Source organism: Rana temporaria, chromosome 5 (genome assembly GCF_905171775.1).
Source record: "Rana temporaria chromosome 5, aRanTem1.1, whole genome shotgun sequence".
NCBI lineage: Eukaryota > Metazoa > Chordata > Amphibia > Anura > Ranidae > Rana > Rana temporaria.
Genome location: NC_053493.1, coordinates 282,149,005 through 282,167,938, shown reverse-complemented (window position 1 = coordinate 282,167,938; position 18,934 = coordinate 282,149,005). Strand labels below are relative to the sequence as shown.

At 48.1% G+C, this 18,934-nt stretch overlaps 1 protein-coding gene across 2 annotated transcripts in view; it reads right to left on the bottom strand.

Moving 5' to 3' along the window:
* TMX3 (thioredoxin related transmembrane protein 3) overlaps window positions 1-17,263 on the bottom strand; it is a 121,085-nt gene extending 103,822 nt beyond the window's left edge. Inside the window, exons 1-3 of one of the 2 annotated variants that reach the window (XM_040353905.1) lie at window positions 17,159-17,263; window positions 16,945-16,999; window positions 3,590-3,629 (exon numbers count right to left, since the gene is read on the bottom strand). In XM_040353905.1, the coding sequence (XP_040209839.1) occupies window positions 3,590-3,629; window positions 16,945-16,999; window positions 17,159-17,192 (129 nt within the window). In that variant the 5' untranslated portion in view covers window positions 17,193-17,263. Of the gene's footprint in view, window positions 1-3,589; window positions 3,630-16,944; window positions 17,000-17,089 lie in introns of both variants that reach the window. The other variant, XM_040353906.1, reaches the window with a different exon arrangement.
* Between the last annotated feature and the right edge of the window lie 1,671 nt (window positions 17,264-18,934).

The following is an 18,934-nucleotide window of genomic DNA, read 5'->3' as shown; positions in this document are numbered from 1 at the left end:
GGGAACGACGGCCATACTTTAGACAGCAATACGCTTGCTGACTAAAGTTAGGGCACCAAAAAAAACGACTAACTTTGTGACGGGAAACTAGACTAGAGGCGACGTAGCGAACGCGAAAAACCGTCGTGGATCCGCCGTAACTCCCAATTAGCATACCCGGCGCTGGTTTACGACGCAAACTCCCCCCAGCGGCGGCCGCGGTACTGCATCCTAAGATCCGACAGTGTAAAACAATTACACCTGTCGGATCTTAGGAATATCTATGCATAACTGATTCTATGAATCAGTCGCATAGATAGAAACAGAGAAACACCGTCGTATCTCATTTGTGAATCTGGCCCTTAGAACCTATCACTTCCTACAAAGCCCCAGCCTGTGTATATGAAAATTCACACGCATGCGCAGTAGTATCAGTAGCTGTGTTGATTGAGATTTGCAGCTTGGGGAGAGCAGTGCTGGCGATTGTAATATATGTGCTTTTCTTGTACCAGTCAAAGCAAAAATGAAGGTAAAAACGGCTGAAGTGGGGGAATGCGGAGAGAACATTTGTGAACTCAAACAACACTATGTGAAATGAATTTGCAGATTATATTAAATCAATATTATTTTTAGAATGAGCGTTTAGTGACACTTTAAAAGAACCCCGACTAAGAGAGACCAGCAAGTGGCCACTGTTTATCTTCTTCTGAAAATGCCAGGCACCTGGCTGACATATCGATCACCTGGCTTCCATCATTTCGGAGCCAGTGCATCATTGTGAATGACACCCCAACGCAGAGCAGCTCGCCACACCGCCCATACCATCCGTAATAGTGGGGTAAAAAATATATTCATGTCTTATAATTTATCTATTGGAAATCCCATCTGTAAAAGTGTGGATGGGCCCTAAAGAAAATGGGTCAGGATGATCAGCTCCGGAACCAGCATTTTCAAAAGCAGTGAAAACTTGTGAATGTCTCCCAGTGCAGGTTTTTGTCAAAATCAATGGCAGGCTACAATACTCTTTGGCTGTACGCAGATATACACACAACTAAGCATTATTTGTATGCACAAGCGCATACATCCCTGCACGCAAGTACTGATCAGAAGAGTGAAAATCAGCGTTCAGCCACAGTAAATTTCAGCCTGGCTGGGATTTTGACAAGCTCCTGATAGCAAGCTCTATGCAGCCCATGTGACCCCCTGGAAAGAGAATTAAAGGAGAAGTCCAGCCTAGACTCATGTGGCTATACTGTACTTCTCCTCTGAATCACAGGAGTGCAATTCGTTTTGCACTCCTGTGACCTGTTTACAGCAGAGAGTGGCCTGAATGTCAGTACAGGCACTGCGTCATCCCGACAATGGATGTCTGGATCCGCCAGGTGCCTGGACCGATACCCGTCTCAGCCTCTCAGTGAGCCGCTGAGAGCCTGAGATGGCCACTCCCCCACAGGTAAGTGCTCCAGTGAGCTTGGAGGAGCAGAGCAGAGAGATGCCGATTGACAGTCAGCAGCTCTCTGCTCAGGGAGCTGTGAGAACCGAGCCACTGGCGGTGTTCGATCGCTCGGTTCTAAGTGAAGAGGCCCCCAGGGGGCAGATGCAGCATCAGACCCATGCTGCATTCATCTAGGCAAGTATGATGGGTGAAAAAAAAACAAAAATGTATCTTTAAAGCCTGAATATACGCTGTATGGCTCTCTTGTGGTCGTGTGCACATACAAATAACATGTTCAATGCATGTAATCCAAGTGCTGATTCTGAGACATGACGTGAGAACTTCACTGTCACACTGTGGATAAAATAACTTCACCAGAAAGATGAAGCACACACACATTTTAAAGAGGAACATTTTTTCTTCCGTCTGTGTGCTTCCCCCCCCACCCCTTCCTTCCGGCTCTACTATTATGGCACATGTGCAGATGTGCCAAAAGGCTCTACCCGAATGCTGGGTCATGGCAGAGCCCTTTGGCACACACAGGATACTTTCCTGGGGGAAGTTTTTGGACTCCCGTACTTACAGAATCCCGCAAGTGCATAAATACTGCTGGGCTATCAGGAGCTAAAGCCCTGCAATACATCTTTGTATGCACAGAAATTGGGAGGGGCGACCCAGACATCATTATCACCTAGGCACGAAGTGCACAAGTGCTGGTGCAGCAGCACAACAGACGTTTTAATAAAATAAATAAACAAATATGCAATTTAAAGCGGAGTTCCGGCCACAATTTCACTTTTTAAATATAAATACCCCTGTAATACACAAGGTTAATGTATTCTAGTAAAGTTAGTCTGTAAACTAAGGTCCGTTTGGTTAGGTTGTTACAGCATTTAGACACTTTATAAAATAGAAATTGACTGGGGCCATCTTAAGTGTGGGCATCATGAAGCCAGACTGTATGACTTCCTGGATTTCAGCCTTGCAGATCTCGCACATTCTCAGTGCTGCACAAGCAGTGTCAGATCAGGTTTCAGCATCTGTGCTGTCCAAGTCACATGATTCTTTGAGACTGGGGATTGCACAGACTCCTGGAAAGTTACACACACTACATTCCCAGGAGTCTGTGCGGTGTAGGTTAGGAAGCATTAAGCACCTAGGTGCAGGAAGTGGGAAGATTAACGATTCTGCCTAGCAACAACACTTTGAAGGCATCTAAAAAAAAAAAAAAGTTTTCGTAAAGGACTAATGACATCTTTTTAAAACTACTGATGTAATGTTATATTTATGAGTGGAACTCCACTTTAAAGAGAGGGATGGGAGAAGAGGAGGCAGGGCATATAGACACATGAGGTTTAGGGTTAAGGTAAAGTCATTTTTGTTTTCGGATTCAGATATAATGCCGCATACACACGACACGAGAAAAATGCAATTTTTTAAATTGGTCATTAAAAACGATTGTGTGTGGGCTCTAGCGCATTTTTCTCAACGTGAAAAATGGGCATTAAAAATTTAGAACATGCTCTAATTTTTCTCGCCGGTCGTGTGTAGGCTTTGACGGTAAAAAAAAGCGCATACTCAGAAGCAAGTTATGAGAAGGAGCACATGTTCTGGTAAAACTAGCGTTTGTAATGCAGATAGCACATTCATCACGCTGTAACAGACTGAAAAGCACGAAGACTGAAAAGCGCGAATCGTCTCTCACCAAACTTTTACTAACACAAAATTAGCAAAAGCAGCCCAAAGGGTGGCGCCATCCGAATGGAACTTCACCTTTATAGTGCCGTAATACGTGTTGTACGTCACCGCGCTTTGCGAGGGCATTTTTTTTTCCACAATCATGTGGGCGCAAGGCAGGCTTGACAAGAATCACGTAGAGAAAAACATTGTTTTTTTCCATGACATTAAAAACGTTCGTGTGTACGCGGCATAAGAACTGATTGTGTCTGGGAATACTTTTTCAACCTGTTTTAAATTCTGGTCAAGCAACAGAAAACTGATTTCTAAACATTCCTTTTTAGATTTTTTTTCATTCAAATTGTCCAACGCTGAACAGACATGCAAACACCTAGACATGCATACCACTTTATAACTGTGCAGTTTTTAGGACTTCAAGGTCGATATGGCCGAACACACAAACACAACGTTACCAAATCGGTAGAAGAAAATACTTACATCCACAAGCCAGATGTCATCTTGTCGGGTTTCTTTGAAACTAGATAAACAAAATACAGAAAAAAATATATTATTAATAATATTTGAATAGTAAATAGCTTGAGATAGAAGGCTTGTACAAGTAGCTAGAATGCATATGAAATTGCCAGTGTTATAGTGCTTGAGAGGGTTTTTTATAGGGTTGCACCGATACCGATGGTAGCAACGGTGCCCATACCGAGCATTTGCATGACTACTTGTACTCATGCAAATGCTCCGATGCTTAATCCGATCCCTCCAGCTCTTCAGCTGTCCTCCAGGAACGAAGAAATGAGGGAGTTGGAGGCATCATTGCTCATTCCCGGAAGTCAGTGGGTGGAGAGAAGACAGAAGGAGTCTGCATCAACATTCACACTGGCATCTGGCAGGTAAGCAGGCTGGGGCCGGGCCACAGCCACTATGTCTTCCCAAGACAAATATGCCAGTGTTCTGTCAGGATCGACAGCCCGTCAGATTCAGCAACGGAAGTGACATTTCATCAAAACACCACAACGCCCATCTTGGTACACCCCGCACTCGGCCTACAGTCAGAAGGCGGCAGCGGACATCTTGTTACACCCAGCCCATATAGTGAAATATGAATTTTAAAATTCATGAGACTGTTTTGATTGTGAAGTTGAAAAGCAGCAGCAAGCCTGCTAATCAGACAGAGCACTGCTGCTTTTAAAGTTCAACATCAAAACAGTCTCACAGATTTAAAAATTCTGTATTTCACTATACAAGCTCAGTTTACTGCTAAAATACGTCAGAAATTCAAGACCTGGCTGGGTGTAACAAGATGTCCGCCGCTGCCTTCTGATTGTAGGCTTACTGCGGGCGACTGTGGGGTGTACCAAGATGGCCGTCGCCATCTAGCCCAATAGTGTTGCTCCCCATGATTAAACAGTGCATATATTTTTTACTGTTTTTCACTTTTGGTTGGTTGTGGTTTTATATTTGTTATGTATTGTTGTTGTTGTTGTTGTTGTTATTAAAGCGGGGGTTCACCCGAAAAAAATTTTTTAACATTAGATTGAGGCTAATTGTGGGAAGCACAATCGGGTGTTTTTTTTTAAATCAATGCAGTACATACCGTTTTAGAGATAGATGTTCTCCGCGGCTTCTGGGTATGATCTTCGGGACTGGGCGTTCCTATTTGATGGACAGCCTTCCGACCGTCGCATACAGCACGTCACGAGTTGCTGAAAGAAGCCGGACGCCGGTGCGGCTCTATACGGCGCCTGCGCACCGACGTTCGCCTACTTTCGGCAACTCGTGACGCGCTGTATGCGACGGTCGGAAGGCTGTCAATCAAATAGGAACGCCCAGTCCCGAAGATCATACCCGGAAGCCGCGGAGAACATCTATCTCTAAAAGGGTATGTACTGCATTGATTTAACAAAAAAAAAAAAACACCCGATTGTGCTTCCCACAATTAGCCTCAATCTAATGTTAAAAATGTGTTTTTCGGGTGAACCCCCGCTTTAATATATTTTATTGTATTTGTAATTTTTTTATTTATAAACATGCTCTGTGAAATTTCTAAGTTTTTACAACTTTGTAACAAGCATATTAATCTGTTTTATTCTTTTATAATATCTTAAGTTACTGTTCATAATTATAAAGAAGATATCATTAGTCTGTATTGTGCTTTGAAAACTGTGACACGACAAAAATCAGAATCAGTGAGTACTTAAAAAAAAAAAAAAGTATCGGTACTTGGTCCTAAAAAAGTGGTATCGGTGCAACCCTAGGTTTTGACCTGCAAACAACCCACCAAATGAAAATCATCAAACGTGCTATATAAATATGAACTGGAGAAGTCTCCCGGTTTTCATCCGTATGCAGTTACTGTGCTGCAAGCAAGCTGAATATAAACAAAGGTTTACTCTGGACCCGGCTATCAAATCACAGGGGACATGAAGGCAAGAGGTATGAGATGATATCTGTTGCCTGGTAACCATAAGTATAAATTACTTATGATAAGTATATTAAAATAGTACTTTTAATGCACTGCTCTCATTTAAAGCTTGACGCTTTACAGCGGAAAAGTATTAGAACCTCTATAAAAAATAAGTTTGTGTACCCATTGGGGGGGGTTATCTTCCTGCCCTTTGACAGAATGTATCACCAGAATAAGTGATGTGTATTTCCCAAATTAAAAATCTGAAAGGGCTTATGCACACATACTCGTAAAGATCAGTAAATGTGCACTGCATTCAGATTCATAAAAAAAAAATGAAAAACAAACAAAGGTCCTGTGTATGTACCATATTTCACAATGTATACACGTAAATGTTTGCGCTTGTGCAAATACACTCTAGTGGAGTACAAGAGCCACCTGAATCCTGGAATTTGTAGGACTCTAGGCAGCACAAGCTGTCTGTGTCCTAGCAATAGAGGACACAAGGTGGATTCCTTGGGAAGTCAACTGAGTCCCATCAGTGGAGGATGCTTGGTGTCCTAGCAAAGGAGGACACAAGGTGGTTTCCCAAGGAAGCCACCTGAGTCACATCAGTGGAGTATGCTTGGTGTCCTAGCAAAGGACGACTAGAAATGCCACCTGTGTCCCATCAGTGGGGGATCCATGGAGTCCTAGCAAAGGGAGACGCAAGGTGGCTTCCTTGGGAAGTCACCTGTGTCCTATTAGTGGAGGATGCCTATGTGTCCTAGCAATAGGGGATGCAAGGTGGATTCCTTGGGAAGCCACAGGCGTCCTATCAGTGGAGGATGATTGGTGTACTAGCAAAGGAGGATGCAAGGTGGATTCCTTGGGAAGCCACAGGCGTCCTATCAGTGGAGGATGCTTGGTGTACTAGCAAAGGAGGATGCAAGGTGGATTCCTTGGGAAGCCACAGGCGTCCTATCAGTGGAGGATGCTTGGTGTACTAGCAAAGGAGGATGCAAGGTGGCTTCCCAAGGAAGCCACCTGAGTCACATCAGTGGAGGATGCTTGGTGTCCTAGCAAAGGAGGACACAAGGTGGCTTCCCAAGAAAGCCACCTGAGTCACATCAGTGGAGGATGCTTGGTGGCCTAGCAAAGGACACAAGGTGGCTTCCCAAGGAAGCCACCTGAGTCACATCAGTGGAGGATGCTTGGTGTCCTAGCAAAGGAGGACACAAGGTGGCTTCCCAAGGAAGCCACGGAAGCCAAGGAAGCCACCTGAGTCACATCAGTGGAGGATGCTTGGTGTCCTAGCAAAGGTGGACACAAGGTGGCTTCCCAAGGAAGCCATCTGAGTCCCATCAGTGGAGGATGCTTGGTGTCCTAGCAAAGGAGGACACAAGGTGGCTTCCCAAGGAAGCCATCTGAGTCACATCAGTGGAGGATGCTTGGTGTCCTAGCAAAGGAGGACACAAGGTGGTTTACCAAGGAAGCCACCTGAGTCACATCAGTGGAGGATGCTTGGTGTCCTAGCAAAGGAGGACTTGAAATGACACCTGTGTCCTATCAGTGGGGGATCCATGGAGTCCTAGCAAAGGGAGACGCAAGGTGGCTTCCTTGGAAAGTCAGCTGTCCTATTAGTGGAGGATGCCTATGTGTCCTAGCAAAGGGAGACGCAAGGTGGCTTCCTTGGGAAGTCACTTGTGTCCTATTAGTGGAGGATGCCTATGTGTCCTAGCAAAGGAGGATGCAAGGTGGCTTCTTTGGGAAGCCACCTGTGTACTATCAGTGGGGGATGCTTTATGTCCTAGCAAAAGAGGATCCCAAGGAAGCCACCTGCATCCTATTAGTGTGGGTGGGGGTGGGGGGTGGGTCTATGGTGTCCTAGCAAAGGAGGACTTGAAATGCCACCTGTGTCCTATCAGTGGGGGATCCGTGGAGTCCTAGCAAAGGGAGATGCAAGGTGGCTTCTCCTTGGGAAGTCACCTGTGCAACAACAGCAGAGGATGCTTGTGTCCTAGCAAAAGTGGATGCAGGGTGGCTCCTTTGGGAAGCCACATGTGTCCTATTAGTGAAAGATGCCAGGTGTTCTAGCTATGGAGGGCACTAGGTGTCTTCCCTGGCAAGCTACCTGCGTCCTATCAGTTGGGGATGTAGGTGTAGCAAGAGGAGGATGCTAGGCAGTTTCTACGAGAGCCATTTACATGGTAATGTGGTATACATGCAAGCTATTACATGCGTACAGACCACTTTTTATGCAGGATCTTGTGGGCAACAACATCCTGTGTACTGGTTGCCATAATTTTATACAGCCATGTGTATAAACCCTGTTTTTTCTCTATATTCCCCCCTTTTTTAAAAAAAAAAACAAATAGTTATTTCTAGAGCTGGGCTTTAAACAAAGATAACTGTGTTTATGTCATGCACATGTTCGAGTGTGTTTTTCACCCCAATTTTTTTTGGAAGAATGGATAGCTAATGACAGGAATAGAAGCCAGGATTCTTAGTGCACTAAAATTACTACAATCAACTCCCACTGCTTTGAAACTCTATGCCATTATTGCAACACAAACTCCCCGGAGCAATACTCCCAGACCCGAGCCTTCCCATACCTTCCCGTGCCTGGCCCTGACATAGCAAATCATCATTGTTTTTATTATGTCGCCCAGTTTCGTCACTTCCCAAGGAAAGCTGCCATCACTGCAACAATGTCAATGGAAGTCCTACATAAACAGAGCACGTCTTTTCCTCCACCACGTTTTGTTCCGACTCATGACTTTACAGTATACTGTCATAGCTTAGTCTGCGTTCCACTGAGCCAATAATCTGATGGCTACGCAATGAAGCGCACATTATAAATCCCCCAGAGAAAGATTTCCCCTGATACCAGGAGATCACACTGGGCTATTCAGCATGCTCAGCTCATCAGAAAATGTCAGCCATGTTTAGCAATGTACTAAACACATATACAAAGCAGACGCTGCAACAAAAAATCATTATTTTTATTTTTTTTAACCACTTCCAGTTCAGGCATAATCTGACATTTTTCTCATACATGTAAAAATCACTGCATTTTTTTTAGTAGAAAATTACTTAGAATCCCCAAACATTATGGGCTAGATTCATATACAGTAGGTGAACCCGATTTTGTGTCAATCTCGCTCTCTTTCTCGAAGAGATTGAGCACCTACGAGCCCCATCGCGGGAGCCAGCGCCGAGCTGGCTTGCCGCGATGGAGACAGAGCCGTCATAGAAGCGACGGGAGATCCGACTTGGATTCCCGCCAATTCTACACGTGTGCGGCGTTTGTTATGAATCCTGAGGGGGAAGTCCCCGCCGGATTTTAAATAAAAATCCGGCATGGGTCCCCCCCTCAGGAGCATACCGGGCCCTTAGGTCTGTTATGGGTTGTAAGGAGAGCCCCCCCTACGCCGAAAAAACGGCGTAGGGGGTCCCCCTACAATCCATACCAGACCCGTATCCAAAGCACGCTACCCGGCCAGCCAGGAAGGGAGTGGGGACGAGCGAGCGCCCCCCCCCCCCCCCTCCTGAGCCGTACCAGGCTGCATGCCCTCAACATGGGGGGGTTGGGTGCTCTGGGGCAGGGGGGCGCACTGCGGCCCCCCCACCTCAGAGCACCCTGTCCCCATGTTGATGAGGACAGGGCCCCTTCCCGACAACCCTGGCCGTTGGTTGTCGGGGTATGCGGGCGGGAGGCTTATCGGAATCTGGGAGCCCCCTTTAATAAGGGGGCCCCCAGATACCGGCCCCCCACCCTAAGTGAATGAGTATGGGGTACATCGTACCCCTACCCATTCACCTGCAAGAAAAGTGGTAAAAACACAAATAAACCACACAGGGTATTAAAATATTTTATTTTTCTGCTCCGGAGGCCTCCCCTGTCTTCTTTATTAGCTCTTTTACCAGGGGAGGCTTCTTCTTTGACGTCTTCGGGTGAGTAGGGGCCGCCGTCTGGTTCTCTTCCACCGCCGGGGGGGGTCGCTTTTAAAAAAGCCCCCACCCCCCGGCGGGTTTCCTCCGGCGTCTTCGGCGGGGCTCTTCTTCTTCCGCTATCCCGACGGGTCTTCTCAACTCTCCGGGGGTCTCCTTCTGTCTTCGCCGCTCTCCGCTCTTGACTCGGCGCACCCCGGTTCTTCGTCTCGCTGTCCGGTGTCTTCTTCCGTTCTGTACGTCTTCTCCTTCCGTGCTGTGATGAGTTCTTCTTCCGCGCTGTGACGTCATGTTCTTCACTTCTCTTCTTCTCCCGATGTTGACTCGCCGGTCCTCCTCGCTGAAATGACGGATGCGCGCCTTGCATCGGACCTATATAGGCCTCACAGTCCCATCATGCTCTGTACCTACCCATGTGATACCTACCACGTGGGTAGGTATCACATGGGTAGGTACAGAGCATGATGGGACTGTGAGGCCTATATAGGTCCGATGCAAGGCGCGCATCCGTCATTTCAGCGAGGAGGACCGGCGAGTCAACATCGGGAGAAGAAGAGAAGTGAAGAACATGACGTCACAGCGCGGAAGAAGAACTCATCACAGCACGGAAGGAGAAGACGTACAGAACGGAAGAAGACACCGGACAGCGAGACGAAGAACCGGGGTGCGCCGAGTCAAGAGCGGAGAGCGGCGAAGACAGAAGGAGACCCCCGGAGAGTTGAGAAGACCCGTCGGGATAGCGGAAGAAGAAGAGCCCCGCCGAAGACGCCGGAGGAAACCCGCCGGGGGGTGGGGGCTTTTTTAAAAGCGACCCCCCCCCCGGCGGTGGAAGAGAACCAGACGGCGGCCCCCACCCACCGAAGACGTCAAAGAAGAAGCCTCCCCTGGTAAAAGAGCTAATAAAGAAGACAGGGGAGGCCTCCGGAGCAGAAAAATAAAATATTTTAATACCCTGTGTGGTTTATTTGTGTTTTTACCACTTTTCTTGCAGGTGAATGGGTAGGGGTACGATGTACCCCATACTCATTCACTTAGGGTGGGGGGCCGGTATCTGGGGGCCCCCTTATTAAAGGGGGCTCCCAGATTCCGATAAGCCTCCCGCCCGCATACCCCGACAACCAACGGCCAGGGTTGTCGGGAAGGGGCCCTGTCCTCATCAACATGGGGACAGGGTGCTCTAAAGGTGGGGGGGCCGCAGTGCGCCCCCCTGCCCCAGAGCACCCAACCCCCCCATGTTGAGGGCATGCAGCCTGGTACGGCTCAGGAGGGGGGGGGGGCGCTCGCTCGTCCCCACTCCCTTCCTGGCTGGCCGGGTAGCGTGCTTTGGATACGGGTCTGGTATGGATTGTAGGGGGACCCCCTACGCCGTTTTTTTCGGCGTAGGGGGGCTCTCCTTACAACCCATAACAGACCTAAGGGCCCGGTATGCTCCTGAGGGGGGGACCCATGCCGGATTTTTATTTAAAATCCGGCGGGGACTTCCCCCTCAGGATTCATAACAAACGCCGCACACGTGTAGAATTGGCGGGAATCCAAGTCGGATCTCCCGTCGCTTCTATGACGCGCTTGCTGGGATGTGCTGTCACTATTCCAGTGAGTGCGAGGTGTCGGGGAGATCTCGGCACCCTGTCGCCGAGTATCAGCGCGACGCTGTCGTGCTAAAAGCACAATATCACAAACACCTACTGTAGCCTGCCGTAAGTTTGTGTGGGCGTAGCGTATCTCAGATACGCTACGCCGCCGTAACTTAGTGAGGCTGGGGCTGGATTCACAAAGAACCTGCGCCCTAAGTTACGGCGGCGTAGCATAAATCTGCCGGCGTAAGCATGCCGAATTCAAATTGAGAAGAGTTGGGCGTGTTTTATGTAAATAAAACATGACCCCAAGTAAATGACGTCTCTAACGAAAGGCGCATGCGCTGTCCGTGAACGTATCCCAGTGCGCATGCTCCTAATCACGTCGCAAATAGTCAATGCTTTCGACGTGAACGTAATTTACGCAAAGCCCTATTCGCGAACGACTTACGCAAAATTCAACGCTTGCCCGACGTCCATACTTAACATTGGCTATGCCTCATATAGCAGGAGTAACGTTACGCCGGAAAAAGCCTTACGCAAGCGACGTAAAAAAATTCGCCGGGCGCACGTACGTTTCTGAATGGGCGTATCCAGCTCATTTGCATATTCTACGCTGAAATCGACGGAAGCGCCACCTAGCGGCCAGCGTAAATATGCACCCTAAGATACGACGGCGTAGGAGACTTACGCCGCTCGTATCTTAGCCTAATTTAAGCGTATCTGGTTTCCAGAATACGCTTAAATTTACGACGGCGTAGATTCAGAGTTACGACTGCGTATCTACTGATACGCCGGCGTAACTCTCTATGAATCTAGCTAGATATATATATATATATATATATATATATATATATATATATATATATATATATATATATATATATATATATAATATTTTTTTTTTAAGCAGAGACCCTGGAGGATAAAATGGTGGGTGTTGCAATTTTGTTTTTGTTTTTTGCACGATATTTGTGCAGCAATTTATCAAAAGGACAATTTCAGGAAAAAATACAATTAAATTAGTTTAGTGAACACAAACACAAAATCATACCCAATAATTTGGTAACATATTAAAGATGATGGTACAACGATTAAATAGATACCCAACATGTCATACTTTAAAATTGCAAAAATTGCATACGCCCATGGACCGGTGACAAACTACCGCACCTGAAAATCTCCATAGGCGATGCTTTAAAGCCTTTACAGGTTACCAGCTATGAGTTACGCAGGAGGACTGGCACTAGAATTATTGCTCTCTCTCTCATAGCGATACCTCACGTGTGGTCCGATCACCATTTACATATATGTGTGTGCATTTATGCATGATTGAACTTTGTTGCACAAAATGCCTTGTGATGGCAAACTTCGTGACAGGTCCTCTTTATGAAGAAATCTACGGTCTTTAGACCCCAGATCTCTTCTCTAGCCTCCAAACCATCTGATCAAACTGAGATATCATCCGTCATGTTCGGGGACATGCTGTATATGTACGTATGGCAGAAAGGAAGCGTTTAAAATGGTGGTAAACCTCAGACATGAGATATGAAAAAGTATATCCCTCTATAGTGTGTACTTGTCTCAAACCAGAGCAAGTGTCTTTTTTTCTCTGTTCCCGTTCCTCTGCTATCTGCACTCACTTCTGACAAGTTTTCCCTGACACCAAGAGAAAACAAGATGACAGCACACAGCCTGTGATGGACAGCCTCAGCTTTTTCTGTGTGCTTTGTGAAGGGGGGGGGGGGTGTCCTTTCCCTCCAATAAGCTTTCACTGAGATCTGCAGCGTGTAACTTCAGCTCCCTGCCCCCTGATTTCTGGCAGCTTAGAGGAGATGTATAAATGCTGCACTTTGAATGGCGGTAGAGAAGAGAGGGCTGCAGATAAACAGGTACAATGCAAGAGGATTAGTTTCATCTCTGTGTATTCCCTTCTAAGAAGTGAGCTGCCATCTAGATAAAGGAAGGGCTGCAGACGTGGTGTATCTGGATTTTGCAAAGGCATGCAATACAGTTGCCCATAAACGTTTACTGTATAAACCAAGGTCTGAATCATAGGGGGGAAGGATGTGGACTGAAAACTGGCTACAAGGGCGAGTCCAAAAGGTGGTGATAAATGGTGAGTACTCTGACTGGATTGGGGTGGAAAGTGGGGTCCCCCTAGGATATGTCCTGTGACCAATCCTGTTTAATTCATTCATAAACGACATGGAGGATGGGGATAAACGGCTCAATCTCCGTATTTGCAGACAATACTAAGCTAAGCAGGGCAATAATTCCTACGCAAGATGTGGAAACCTTACAAGACGATCTGAACAAATTAATGGGGTGGGCAACTACATGGCAAATGAGGTTTAATGTAGAAAAAATTTTAATAATGCATTTGGGTGGCAAAAACATGAATGCAATTTACTCACTTGGGGAATCAAGGATGGAAAATGACCTGGGGGTCCTAGTAGATGACAGGCTCAGCAATGGCATGCAATGCCAAGCTGCTGCAAGCAAAGCAAACACAATACTGGCATGCATTAAAAAAGGGATTCACTCGAGAGATAAAATTATAATTTTGCCACTCTACAAGACTCTGGTCCAGTCGCATCTTAAGTATGCCGTCCAGTTCTGGTCACCAGTCCTCAGGAAGGATGTACTGGAACTGGAGAGAGTCCAGAGAAGGGCAACACAACTAACTCGAAAATGCATTTCCTGCAGAAAATGCGTGGGAATGCTGAATAGCTGAATTGCTAAAGCTAACTGGATGAATAGCTTAGGTAACACAAGGCTGCATTTGGGGGGGGGGGGAGGACACAAGGCTGCATTTGGGGGGGGGGGAGACACAAGGCTGCATTTGGGGGGGGAGACACAAGGCTGCATTTGGGGGGGGGGAGACACAAGGCTGCATTTGGGGGGGGGAGACACAAGGCTGCATTTGGGGGGGGGAGACACAAGGCTGCATTTGGGGGGGGGAGACACAAGGCTGCATTTGGGGGGGGGGGAGACACAAGGCTGCATTTGGGGGGGGGGGAGACACAAGGCTGCATTTGGGGGGGGGGAGACACAAGGCCTGCATTTGGGGGGGGGGGCACAAGGCTGCATTTGGGGGGGGGGGAGACACAAGGCTGCATTTGGGGGGGGGAGGCACAAGGCTGCATTTGGGGGGGGGAGGCACAAGGCTGCATTTGGGGGGAGACACAAGGCTGCATTTGGGGGGGGGGGAGACACAAGGCTGCATTTGGGGGGGGGAGACACAAGGCTGCATTTGGGGGGGGGGGAGACACAAGGCTGCATTTGGGGGGGGGGAGACACAAGGCTGCATTTGGGGGGGGGGGAGACACAAGGCTGCATTTGGGGGGGAGACACAAGGCTGCATTTGGGGGGGAGACACAAGGCTGCATTTGGGGGGGGGGAGACACAAGGCTGCATTTGGGGGGGGGGAGACACAAGGCTGCATTTTGGGGGGGGGGAGACACAAGGCTGCATTTGGGGGGGGGGAGACACAAGGCTGCATTTGGGGGGGGGGAGACACAAGGCTGCATTTGGGGGGGGGGAGACACAAGGCTGCATTTGGGGGGGGGGGAGACACAAGGCTGCATTTGGGGGGGGGGAGACACAAGGCTGCATTTGGGGGGGGGGAGACACAAGGCTGCATTTGGGGGGGGGGAGACACAAGGCTGCATTTGGGGGGGAGACACAAGGCTGCATTTGGGGGGGAGACACAAGGCTGCATTTGGGGGGGGCACAAGGCTGCATTTGGGGGGGGGGGAGGCACAAGGCGGCATTTGGGGGGGAGACACAAGGCTGCATTTGGGGGGGGGAGGCACAAGGCTGCATTTGGGGGGGAGACACAAGGCTGCATTTGGGGGGGGGGGAGACACAAGGCTGCATTTGGGGGGGGGAGACACAAGGCTGCATTTGGGGGGAGAAACAAGGCTGCATTTGGGGGGGAGACACAAGGCTGCATTTGGGGGGGGGAGGCACAAGGCTGCATTTGGGGGGGGGGAGACACAAGGCTGCATTTGGGGGGGAGACACAAGGCTGCATTTGGGGGGGGGGAGACACAAGGCTGCATTTGGGGGGGAGACACAAGGCTGCATTTGGGGGGGGGAGGCACAAGGCTGCATTTGGGGGGGGGGGGACACATGGCTGCATTTAAAAAAAAAAAAAGTATCGGTATCGGCGAGTACATGAAAAAAAGTATTGGTAATTGTACTCGGTCCTAAAAAAGTGGTATCGGGACAACCCTAATTTTAGATATGCAATATATTACAATATTGGTTTGGGGTTTAACCTCTTGGCGCCAGCCCCTCCCAGCCTTTTAGGTGGTTTAGGATGCCAAGAGGTGGGGCTTATAGTCATGTGACCGCTGTGATTGGCTGTCACATGACCAGAAAGCTCTCGATCCCTGAACTTTCCGTTAGCCACCCGGTAACTGTATTTACACAAATTCACGTAAATATGCAGCCAGTCTGCGCCAAGGCCCATCCGCCGAGAGGTTGCACATTTGCGTGCAGCTGGCGCCAAGGGGTTAATATTAAAGCGGTGTTTCACCCTAAAAACAACTTTATAGCATCTCATTCAGCATAGTAACGCGAGCTACAGTATGCCTTTATATTTTTTGTTGGCGCCGTACTCACTGTTTAATAGCGTAGTAAAATTTCCGACTCCCCGCGGGGAATGGCCGTTCCTATTCAGAGGGCTCGTGATTGACGGAAGGCTATGGCGCGTCACGCTTCACGAAAATAGCCGGAGTAGGTCTCGGCTCTTCCCGGCGCTATACGGCACCTGCGCACAGACATCGGAGCTGACTGCGCAGGCGCCGTGAAGAGCAAACACCTATTTCGGCTATTTCCGTGAAGCGTGACGCGCCATAGCCGGCCGTCAATCACGAGCCCTCTGAATAGGAACGCCCATTCCCCGGAAACTTTCGTACGCGATTACACAGTGAGTACGGCGCCAAAAAAATATTCAAAGGCATGATTTAGCTCACGCTACTATGCTGAATGAGATGCTAGAAAAAATAAATACATTTAGGGAGAACCCCCGCTTTAATGCAGAATAAAAATACATGACTATAGTCAACTGCTTCCCCTTTCTCCAGCATCACTCCTTCACTCTAAGGCCCCTTTCACACTTGTACGACCTGAAAGCCACGTGACTTGAAGCAATGCCTGTGTAATCTCAAGGTCTATGGGCCTCAAGTTGCATCCAAGTCGGACCAAAGTAGCGCAAGGACTACTTTGAAGTCGCACAGATATGAACGGTACTCATTGGAAATCGTGGGGTGCGACTTGTCACGCGACTTTGCAGTCACAAGTCACACAAGTGTGAAAGGGGCCTAAATTCACATTTGTGCAATGGAGGAACGCACGTAAAACCGCACATGTTCCTGCAGCGCAACAAAAAAAGTGAATCCATTTAGCAGGTTTGCAGCCATATCACTCCAACACCAAAATCTTACGTGCGGTTATACGCGAACAGTGGCTGATGTTAATATACATGGGCTGCTAATCGCACGCCCCACACATTCCAGTTGCGAGAATCCTTGGCGCGGGAATCCTGTGGTCGCAGCGATCTGGGCGTGTGAACGCTGCGCTCAGGCGCGCTCTATAGCAGTATAACAGGTCTGCATTTTTTGTGCAGCTAAACTTATCTGACAACATGCCACCACCCCCTTTCACCATTGTAACCGTGCATCATTGTAAAGCGCTGTGCAAACTGTTGGCGCGATATATAAACCCTGTGTAATAATAATAATAATGATCACAATGTACACAGACACAGACATAGATTGTGTGAATGAGCCCCACAAGCCTGCTATTGTTTATCAATGGAGGATCCAGTGTGTGCATCCTCTGATCACTGGGATCATCTGCAGAACAGCCATCACACATAATGACATCAATAAGATACAAATATAAATGAAATCTTACGTCTCATCCAGATCCTCTACAAAAGCAGAAGTGGGGGCCAGCAGGGACAAGGAGACTGCAATAGAAGACAAGGCGGTAAGTGACAGTCCAGGTCTGATGGAGAGGTACACACAGCACGATCAGTACTGTCCATGGACACACATACCCCTGACCAGCACCGATCACCCCTGCAGATCACCGATCGCCCGATGGACCGGAGGACTGTCATCCTTACCTGTTGCTAAGAAGCAGAGGCCGGCAGCTGCCATGTTCAGAGGATGTGATACCGGAAGGAAACAGAGAGGGGAGAACACTCCCTGTATGGGAGGGGGAAGGGCGGGCGCCTCCTGTCATTGTAATAGCTACAGTCCTGATTATGAGCAGGAGATCCGAATGTTGTACACAGTACATCCAACACACACAAATACTGTCCCTGATATCTATTCCAGGTCCCCAATACACATACATACTGTCCCTGACATCCATTCCAGGTCCCCAACACACTTATAGTACTGTCCCTAATATGCATTCCAGGTCCCCAACACACTTATAGTACTGTCCCTAATATGCATTCCAGGTCCCCAACACACCCAAATACTGTCCCTGATATCTATTCCAGGTCCCCAACACACACACATACTGTCTCTAAACATCCATTCCAGGTCCCCAACACACTTATAGTACTGTCCCTAATATGCATTCCAGGTCCCTAACACACACAAATACTGTCCCTGATATCCATTCCAGGTCCCCAACACACACACATTGTCTCTGACATCAATTCCAGGTCCCCAACACACATATATACTGTCCCTGATATCTATTCCAGGTCCCCAACACACATATATACTGTCTCTAATATGCATTCCAGGTCACCAAGACACACAAATACTGTCCCTGATATCTATTCCAGGTCCCCAACACACTTATACTGTCCCTGATATGCATTCCAGGTCCCCAACACACACATACTGCCCCTGACATCTATTCCAGGTCCCCAACATACACAAATACTGTCCCTGACATCCATTCCAGGTCCCCAACACACACACATATACTGTCCCTGACATCCATTCCAGGTCCCCAACACACATATACTGTCCCTGTTATCTATTCCAGGTCCCCAACACACATATACTGTCCCTGATATGCATTCCAGGTCCACAACACACATATACTGTCCCTGATATCCATTCCAGGTCCCCAACACACACATATACTGTCCCTAATATCCATTCCAGGTCCCCAACACACACAAATACTGTCCCTGATATCCATTCCAGGTCCCCAACACACACAAATACTGTCCCTGATATCCATTCCAGGTCCACAACACACATATACTGTCCCTGACATCCGTTCCAGGTCCCCAACACACATATATACTGTCCCTGATATCTATACCAGGTCCCCAACACACATATACTGTCCCTGATATCTATTCCAGGTCCCCAACACACATATACTGTCCCTGATATCTATTCCAGGTCCCCAACACACATATACTGTCCCTGATATCTATTCCAGGTCCCCAACACACATATACTGTCCCTGATATCCATTCCAGGTCCCCAACACACATATATACTGTCCCTGACATCCATTCCAGGTCCCCAACACATATATACTGTCCCTGTTATCTATTCCAGGTCCCCAACACACATATACTGTCCCTGATATCCATTCCAGGTCCCCAACACACATATATACTGTCCCTGACATCCATTCCAGGTCCCCAACACATATATACTGTCCCTGTTATCTATTCCAGGTCCCCAACACACATATACTGCCCCTGATATACATTCCAGGTCCCCAACACACATATACTGTCCCTGACATCCATTCCAGGTCCCCAACACACACATACTGCCCCTGACATCTATTCCAGGTCCCCAACACACATAAATACTGTCCCTGATATGCATTCCAGGTCCCCAACACACACACATATACTGTCCCTGACATCCATTCCAGGTCCCCAACACACATATACTGTCCCTGATATGCA